General features: G+C 45.5%; 1 protein-coding gene across 21 annotated transcripts in view; it reads right to left on the reverse strand.

Annotated features, from left to right (window-relative positions):
* Positions 1-10,260, reverse strand: part of CLASP1 (cytoplasmic linker associated protein 1) — a 285,149-nt gene that overhangs the window by 234,963 nt on the left and 39,926 nt on the right. For all 21 annotated transcript variants that reach the window (XM_014547896.1, XM_014547897.1, XM_014547893.1 and 18 more), the window contains exon 2: positions 3,792-4,270. In XM_014547896.1, the coding sequence (XP_014403382.1) occupies positions 3,792-3,986 (195 nt within the window). In that variant the 5' untranslated portion in view covers positions 3,987-4,270. The remainder of the gene's footprint in view (positions 1-3,791; positions 4,271-10,260) is intronic.

Below are 10,260 nucleotides of genomic sequence, written 5' to 3' on the forward strand. Positions count from 1 at the left end.
ATGACATATCCTATTCTTTTCCCACATGGTGAAAAAGGCTGGGGAACAGATATTGCATTAAGACTCAGAGACAACAGTGTAATCAACAATAATACTAGACAAAATGTAAGGACACGAGTCACACAAATGCAGTATTATTTCATCTCTCTGTGCGAGACACATTCAATCCTATTTTATTTTATTTATTTTTTTTAAATGTTTTTATTTTTTTATTTTTTTAAATATATTTTACTGATTTTTTACAGAGAGGAAGGGAGAGGGATAGAGAGTTAGAAACATTGATGAGAGAGAAACATTGATCAGCTGCCTCCTGCACACTCCCTACTGGAGATGTGCCCGCAACCAAGGTACATGCCCTTGACCGGAATCGAACCTGGGACCCTTCAGTCCGCAGGCCGACACTCTATCCACTGAGCCAAACCGGTTACGGCAATCCTATTTTAAATGCAGGAAAATTAACTCAACAGTTTATCATAGATTCGTATTCAAAAATGGAGGCCAATCGGATGAATTTCATCAAAGCAAACTAATCTAAGTTGAGAGTTGAAAAATACAGTGGTTTGATGGATTATCTCAAATCTAGATCTGAAAATGACAATGTGCCGATTGGTAAAATGATTATACTTCCATCATCTTCTGAGGGTAGTCCCGGAAATATGCAGCAGCGATATCAGGATGCTATGGCAATTATAACGAGGTATGGCAAGCCTGATTTATTCATAACCATGACATGCAACCCCAAATGGGCAGGAACAATTTACAACACTGGCAAAAAATTGAAAACAGACCTGACTTGGTAGCCAGAGTTTTTAATATTAAATTGAATGCTCTTTTAAATGATATCTGAAAATTCCATTTCTTTGGCAAAGTAATAGCTAAAATTCATGTCATTGAATTTCAGAAACGTGGACTGCCTCACGCTCACATATTATTAATATTAGATAGTGAGTCCAAATTACGTTCCTCTAATTAATTCCCTTTCAATGTGCACAAATTTCGTGCACCGGGCTACTAGTGGTAATTATAAGTTAAAAAGGAACATATATTTAGCACACTTTCTGGTACATAGTAAATGTCCCATAACCATCTGGGCTATTATTATTATTCCACAATGTTAATACAGGTCCTCAATGAATTTTTCAAGTTAAAACAGTGCACATAGCTATAGAAATATGTATTTATACATATACACACACACATATATATATACACACACACATACATACATACATATATGTGTGTGTGTGCACACCTTTGTACAGAACTTGGGACAGCAACCCACAATCAAACATATTCATACTTTTGCAGTAAAATACATCCTAAGCAAATAAAGACTATACTGTAACAGTTGCACCTCAGTTCACTTCAAGTCAAATGACAAGTAAAAAACACTAAATCTCCAGAGCTTTGGGGATTCTAAAACTGAAGAAAGGGCTATGGGACTATACTCACAAAAAGCACTGGTGTTTGTTCGCACAAGGCCCACTAAGTGTGCAGGTGACTGCAGTGTTGCCTGAATAAAAGTTGTCGAGATTAAGCAGGAAAGCTGCTCAGCATAAGTTTCCCTCATTCCCTCGAGCTGCCACAGCCCAGAAAATGTCACCTTGTTTGTCTGAGAAATAGTGTATAAGTTCTTGGCCAACGTGTAGTCATTTCCCCACATCCTTCTGCAACACCTGTGCCAGGCAGGACTCCATGCGAGGCTCCGTGGTGAATTAAAGAAAAACTCTACTTGCAAGTGCTATTCTGAAAAAACTAGTCAATCTTCAAAATCTTGGATTCCTCCTGGCAGCGCTACTACTCTCTTCTGTCTTCCCACCATATTCTGAAAATCTCCATTACTGCACACACCCAGGAGTCCTCAAACTACGGCCCATGGGCCACATGCAAATACAAATATTGTATTTGTTCCCGTTTTGTTTTTTTACTTCAAAATAAGATATGTGCAGTGTGCATAGGAATTTGTTCATAGTTTTTTTTTTAAACTATAGTCTGGCCCTCCAACGGTCTGAGGGACAGTGAAGTGGCCCCCTATTTAAAAAGTTTGAGGACCGCTGCTAACCATTTGCTTCTTTATCAGTGCTCACCCCCACCTAGACTCTGAGCTCCTTGAAGACAGGAACCAAGTCTTGATAACAATTGCTAATGTCTGAGTGTGTGTTATGTGGCAGGCATGTGATAAGGTTATGGTATATGCTCTCATTTAGTGCTTACAATAACTCGATCATCCCACATTATGGACGAGGAAACTAAAGCTTGGAGAGGCTGAGAAAGCTCATGCAGTGTAGCGACTGTAGGTTACTCAGTTAACACCCATGGTACCTAGGTCCCCTGCCTAACCTTCCTAACAGGAGTCTGACACTGTTCGCAAATTCCCCCTTTCACACGGCCACGGGCTTCATTCAGCGGAGGCCGGCCCCCTTCTTAACACAGGAGGTTAAGCATGACAGTCAAAAGCAAGCATGGACACTATCCATTTTCCAGTGATGCTGGGGGAAGCACGCAAAGCCATTCTGCGATGTAAAGTCTGCTGGGAGCGTCTAAGAAAGATTTCGTCTCAGGTGAAGACACAGCAGGCACTCTTCTTCCCTGACACTGTGGACTTCTTAAATTCTTAGAAGAAATTACTCTAATAGTAACTAAGTCAACTGAGTCCGTTTTTGGTTACGGTCAGCCAGAAGCACCCTAACACGTACAGAGAAAGAGAGGTGGGGCTGTGCTTCCAACATGCACAGGTGACTTCACAGCCCTCAAAAGTGTGATGACCCGAGTTGGACCTCTTTGACACTCCTACCTTCAGCACCAATGCCAGCAGGGAAGGAGCACTTGTTAACTTCAACTAAGTGAATAAACAGATGGATGGAGTAAAATTTAAGCCCAGCTTTTAAATAAATTTTATATCCAGTTGTAGGTGAAATATTAGATTCCTATGTAACACTCTTAATAAGTATAAAGTCTGCTGACTCTTAGACCAGACCAAGGTTTAATGTATTTGGAAAACAGTGTATAGTATACTCAAGTAAACAAAGGAATACTGTAAGCACTAGTTTTCAAGTCCAAATAAATCTCAGAAGACTGGGTCAATGAAAAAGCACAAAAGATTCTGTTTCTGTAAGCCCCTTTCACAATGACTACAGCACCTATTGGCAATACAACCTTGACCCAAAAAGGCCACCCTCTTGTCAAACTAAAAGCATTTCATGGGAGGGAGAAGGCAGAGAGAGCAAGACACCTCTTCTGCACTTCAAGTCCAGCCCAGTTTTTATTCACGAAAACTCAGTCCTTGGTATATATGGTCAACCTTCACAACTCAGCTGGTCAGAGGACCCTGCCTGCACCTTCCACCGGGCAAGGGCACGGAAAGCCTTGGTTTTTAGAACTGAAGTTTAAGCTCCAGGCCATCACACAGAACAGTCCCCGAGAAAATCAGGAAGACATTCCTCATTCAGGAAGGGCCACTCACCAAGGTATCATGACCCACCCGGTGCAGGACACAACATTCACTTCTACCCTAAGGTTGCAAATGCTTTCCAACATAAGACCTTCTCTTTACCGGTTCACTTGGCCTTCTCTCAAAGTGCTGAAAGATAACAATTCTTGATCTCAAACAAAAATCAAAGGAAACTCTACTTCTTCTAGAATGACATGTCTAGGAGCCATAACCTGACCAGGTGTCTTACTGGAAGCCAAGGAATCATGCTGATTGCTCACAAAGATTTTTTTCCTAAGGACCAATTCGGATCCACGAAAGCAGCCCAGCCACCTGGAGTGCCTTCTAATGCACAGCTTACCTTGTAATTGCTAGAGTTCACCCAAGAGGTAGCGAGTCCATCCACAAGTTTATCTAACATGGTCTGGTCATGCTCAAGGTCAGCAGACTTCTGTTTGTCTGAGAAATAGTCTATGAGTTCTTGGCCAACCTGCAGTCGTTTCCCCACATCCTTCTGCAACACCTGTGCCAGGCAGGACTCCATGCGAGGCTCCATGGTGAATTCAAATTGAGATGCAGCAAAAGCTAGAGGGCAGTCAGGGTGACACCCTCCCAGTTAGTGTACCCGGGAGGTTGCCTCTTTGTTCGTTGAAGGTTACTAAGAGCCTGTGTTTCAAAGATGCAATCCGGGGAATGGCAACAATGCACCATGTGTGTCTGAAGAGCAGCTGGCAGGATATTAAAAGTTCAATTTAAATAACTAGTAGACGATAAAGGAGTGAATGGCAGAGTGAAGTCCTGGTATTGGGTCTGAAATACTTCATAATTCAGCAGTCCATTCTGAAAAGTAAGAAAACGACAAATCAGCACAGATAATGTAACACTCAAATGTTATAAAACACTGAATCAAAGACAAAGCAGTTCATGCTGCAGAATCATTTATAATGGCAAGTGGAAATGAGAATCAGGAATGCTCGGCAATCATATCAGAATAACATAATCATTATTTTTTTTAAGATTTTTTCATTGATTTTTTAGAGGGAGAGGGAGGGAGAGAGAAACATCCATTAAGAGCGAAACATGGATCGGCTGCCTCCTGCACACTCCCTACTGGGGATCAAGCCCACAACTTGGGCATGTGCCCCAATAAGGAATCTAACCAGCGACCATTCACCCAACCAACCAGCACACGGGCCAGGGCCATGGTTACTATTGTTATCAGGAAGAACACTGAAGGCCCAAGCAGAGCCAATGGGCTACACAGTTGGTGGGTTGAGGTTTGTCACAATTTTCCAGCTTATAAATGCACCAGTCAGCAAAGCACTCTCTGCTTTAGCTGGCTTATTTATTTGTAGCTTAAATGTTGCTTCCCACCGAAAACTTAACACCATTCTGTGTCTGCAGCTTATTGCCTTCCTCTCAGTTTTCAAAGAAACCAAGGGCTGGATATGGGGTGGGCTCCATAGAAACACCATTGACCAAAGTGGTCAGTCTGGTAACATTGGAAGTCAAAGCCAGTCCCTACATCAAACTTCTTGCTTAGCAGCTTTACAACAGTTGAGTGGTAGCCTTTACACATCCCCTCCACAACAAAGAAAGTAATGAAGGAAAGGAAATCGGCTCATATTCTGATCAGTTACTGACATGGAGCTCTCCACTGGCAGACAATCGCTCCACATGGGCCTGGTCCTGTTATAAAAGCAGGAGACCTCAAAATCACGTTTGGGGTAGGGCAAAACACATGATACAGGAAAAGTACCACAATCCTTTTCATTAAGTGAAAAAGCTGACCATTTAATCTACAGCTGCTGAAGCAATTGTACACACGTACTTCCTACATCAATTCCTTTCAATCTAACCTAAGAAGACCCATAGAAAGCCTGCCTTCCAGATGCAGCAGCCCCTGACACTGCTAAAGAGAGACGTTCTGCACAGCAACCCTGCACCAGCTCTCAGGGCTCCAGCAGGGAAAGCTGAGCTATTACACCAAGTAAGTTCAAAGGCTGTGCATGGCAGCTCTTCCACTCTGCGCACAGTACTTCCTTCCCTAGCACCACCCAGCCTCATCCCTTCTCTCCGTACACGAAGCACAATGGTCTTTCCGAGTTCCAGAATCAGAGATTTTTTATACCCACAGGAATCATGTAAGTCAGTAAGGAAAATGCTCCCTCAAAGCCCCAGGTGTGTGCTTGCCCGACTCCTGCTTTACTGCTTCTAACAACGCAGCAGGCTGGGGACGGGGAATAAAACTACCATCTCACATGGCAAGCCTTCCTCAAAGGGAGGAGCATCTGCTCTCCAGTCAGTTCCACACCCGGGAACCAGTCCCTCCCTCACAAGAAGGATCTTAGATACATAAATCAGCTATTACCCTTCTCTCCAATTTTTAGTTCAAACAAAAATATCTCTAATTCCTTAACAGCTCATAAGTTGGACTACAGAAGGTATCAGTGATACAGGAAACAGGAGAAACCAACAGAACCTTTTCTTTCCAGGCCCAGTATTAGCCCAAGAAGCAGAGCAAGCAAGGTTGGGCTTGTGAAATGGCCACAAATTCTTTGCTACTCCTCCCCCACCAAGGCGTAGTCTGCCACACCCACAGTGACTCTAGAACTGGTCCTGAGACTTGTGGCCAGCTGGAAATCAGCAACTGCAAAGCAAGCAGAGGTTTGACAGCAAGCACTGGAGCCCCCTCAGAATGCCGCCTGAGGCTGCCATGCTACCAGGAAGCTGCTCTAGCTTCCAAAACGCAAGGCCATGTTCTCCAGCCCACTTCCAGCCGCAACAGTCAGGCCTGAGCGAGGCCAGCTGGAACCGGGCAGCCATTCATCTGACTGCAGCTACACAAATCAATCTAAGGAGACCAGCAGAAAAGCCACCTAGTCCAGGGTGGGCAACCCCTGGCACGCGTTCCAAACATGGCACGCCAGTAACTTTTGCTGGCACGCAAAACCCTCTCTTATTATCTTCCATTTACAATTTTTTTCTTAATATCGACTTTTTTTATTTTTCAGATAAATTCAGTGTAGGTGCATCTTAGATACATAAATAATTTTACATAACAAGTTATCTTAAAGACCATAGACATGGATTGACGAGAGAGGGGAAGAGCAATTTCTATGCCTCTGCCTTAACTCTCCCTGCCTTCCTAGATCCAACCAGTGTTTTGGTTTCATCCACATACGCTTGTGAATCTTTGTTCTCAGTGATGAATTTTGTTAAGTCTCATAATAGGAGTAGCCTGACGGATGAAAGTAGTAGCTCGTGCATATCTCTGAAGGTCACGAAATATAAACCTGATGTAAAATCTCTGTCATCAGTGATGCAGCAGCAAAAGTCCCACTGATAATATCAAACGGAGTCATAAAGTTTTCTGTCGGACTATCAGTGTACATGTATACATTAAAAAATAAATGTATTTTTCATCATCATATACTGTGTTTTTGTCGCTCGAATGAATTTTATTATTTCTTCAAGGTTCTTCACATACGTACACCTTAAGAGATATCAAGTAGGCGTAACATGTTCTCAAAAAATTAGGGTTGGCACGCAGAAGAATTTTGAGTCAGAGATTTTGCTGGTTTTGGCACGCACTCACAAAAAGGTTGCCCACCCCTGACCTAGTCAAACCACACCAAGAGATAATTGACCCACTCCTTCCTCCCCTAAACATCTACCTGTCATTCTCAACGGAAAGAATCCCATGTCCTTTACTCCTTCAAGGAGCCTAAAATCAATCGGCACTAACCAATAATGATGATAACACCATTTTAAAGAATCTACCTGGGTGTCAGCTTCCATGCTGGACAATGTATACATACCATCTCTAATTCTCCAACCAACTCTATAAAGTACGTATTAATCCCTATTTTACAGATGAAGGAACTGAGGCAAAGGTAACTTTCGAAGGCCGCATGCCCAGTGAGTTTCCTCTCCCCACCTTCAAACCCTTGCTATTACAAGTCTGGCCTACAAGTCTGGCCTAGTTCTGTGCTGACTCAGAGAAAGGAGGTCAGACTTCGTGTTTACCTGGGAAGAATGGGGCAAGACAGCCAAGCCTCCATTCCAGGGAGAAAAATGATCCCGCTCATTCCAGTCTAAGAGTGGCTTATAATATATGTATAATATAAAAGCTCTCTGTTAGAATTCTAGCACACTCAAAAATTGGCCCCAAATTCCCATGGATCACATGCAGAATGAAAACCACTGGAAGCCCTAGGCATTGCACAGACTGGGACCCCATTTCCTCTTCTTTTTCTTAAAAAAAAAGGAATGGACAATCCTCTCTTATTCTTACTAAACTGGATTTTGGTACTTTTTCCCCATGCTTTCGAACACTTCCTCCATCTCAGGTATTCAGGGACTACAGTCACACGGCTGCCCAGCCACCCGATTTCCCTGCCTAAGCAAATAATGACCCCTTTTCTGTGTCTTTCCACAGACATATTTAGATACATAAGCAAATAATTATGCATTCTCCTCTCGGAACCTCCCCCCCACCCCCAGGAAGAAGTTTCTAAGCATTTACAATTGAATCATAAAAAGAGATCGAAAGCGCCCGGCCGGCGTGGCTCAGTGGTTGAGCGTTGACCTATGAACCAGGAGGTCACGGTTCAATTCCCGGTCAGGGCACATGCCCAGGTTGCAGGCTCCAGCCCCAGTGGGGGGCGAGCAGGAGGCAGCCGATCAATGATTCTCTCTCATCATTGATGTTTCTATCTTTCCCTTTCCTTCTCCCTTCTTCTTTGAAATCAATAAAAATATATTTTAAAAAAAAGAGATCAAAAGCAAACTGACAAACATATAGGCAAAACTTCATACAGCAACAAAATTACATAAAGACTTTATATTTTAAATAATTCAGAAAACTTAGAAAGTAAACAGGAGAGGATGTGGAGGACTTAGAAAAGGAGGTGCAGGAGGATTTGGAAGATGACCCAGGAGGAGGAAGTAAAAATCTTTTCCTTCCACCCACATCCTGCCCAGGCCCCCTATAGGACATCCTGCCCGGGTTCCCTATAGGACAGGGGTTCTCAACCTGTGGGTCAAGACCCCTTTGGCGGTTGAACGACCCTTTCACAGGGGTCACCTAAGACCATCCTGCATATCAGATATTTACATTACGATTCACAACAGTAGCAACATTACAGTTATGAAGTAGCAACGAAAATAATTTTATGGTTGGGTCACAACATGAGGAACTGTATTTAAAGGGCCAGAAGGTTGAGAACCACTGCTATAGGACATCCTGCCCGGGCCCCCTATAGGACATCCTACCCGGGTTCTCTACTAGGGAAGAGTGCAAAAAGGAAACTAAGGTCTGAAGTTCACCTGGAACCAGGAACCACAGCAGTTACCTATGGGTGAGCTAAATAAAAATGAGGCATGTTATGTGTAAGGCATTACTAAAAGGCCCAGGGACACAAGAACAAACAGGACACAGCCAGGGCCCAAGGTGAGCTTCTGGACTAGTTCATTCACGGGTGGGGTCCCGGCCTAGCCAGCAATCAGGGCCGATTGGGCCTGGCTGGCCAGGGGGAGGGATTGTGGGAGGTTGGCTGTGGGAGCGCACTGACCATCAGTGGGCAGCCCCATCATTGAGCATCTGCCCCCTGGTGGTCAGTGCACGTCATAGCTACCAACCAGTCAGCCGGTCAGCTGGTCAGGCCAGTCGTTCGGTCACTTAGGCTTTTATCTTATCTAATAAAAGAGAAACATGCAAACAATAAATATTTAATCTAAAAAAAATTTTTTTAAAAGAGAAACATGCAAATTGACCATATCTCTGCTACACTCATATGCCACGCCCACCAGCCACGCCCACCAGCCAATCAGGAGCGAGTATGCAAATAAACCCAACCAAGATGGCGGTGGCCAGGGAGCTGGAGCAAACAGGGGGCTTGGGTTGCCCCTGGCGATGGAGGAAGCCAAGCTTCCTGCCTGCCCTGCCGCCCTGTGCTCTGCTCAAGGCTACAAAGTTTCAATTACAGAAGACAAATAAATCCCAGATACCTGCTTCCAGCCGGCATGGCCTCCACTCAAGGAGGGTCTGGGAGCCTGGGTTGCCCAGGGCCGTGGCCAGCCTGTAAACAGCCATCAGCCCCTCACCCAGGCTGGCCAGGCACCCCACTGGGGACCCCCTCCTGAAGGGGGTGTGGCCAGCCTGAAAACAGCCCTCAGCCCCTCACCCAGGCTGGCCACACCCTCATGGGGTGAGGATCCCCGCTGAGGGGCTTGGCCAGCCTGCAAACAGCCATCAGCCCCTCATCCAGGCTGGCCACACCCTCATGGGATGAGGATCCCCACTGGGGGTTTGGCCAGCCTACAGTCATCAGCCCCTCACCCAGGCTGGCCAGGCACCCCAGCGGGGACCCCCACCCTGAAGGGGGTGTGGCCAGCTTGAAAACAGCCCTCAGCCCCTCACCCAGGATGGCTATGCCCCCCAGCGGAGACCCTCACCCCATGGGGGCATGGCAGGCCTGAAAACCACCACAGGCCCCTCACCCAGGCCACCACATGTCCCAAGAGAACTCCCACTCTGATCCGGGACACCCGGGGCAAACCAGCCGCCCGCCCGCTCCCCCCCTCCCCCCATGCACCAGGACTCTATCTATACTAATAAAAGGGTAATATGCTAATTAGACTGGGAGACCTTCCAGGAGACCTTCCGGACGTTCTTCTGGACAAATCCATGGTGGTGGGGCCGAAGTAGAAGTGGTTAGAGGCCAAGAGGGGAGGGCAGTTGTGGGTGATCTGGTGGGGGGGTGGGGCCGTTGGGGGTAAGCAGACCAGCAGGGGGGCCAGTTGGGGGCAAGCAGGCCATCAGTGGG

The sequence above is a fragment of the Myotis brandtii genome, unplaced genomic scaffold (genome assembly GCF_000412655.1).
Source record: "Myotis brandtii unplaced genomic scaffold, ASM41265v1 scaffold488, whole genome shotgun sequence".
Taxonomy (NCBI): Eukaryota; Metazoa; Chordata; class Mammalia; order Chiroptera; family Vespertilionidae; genus Myotis; species Myotis brandtii.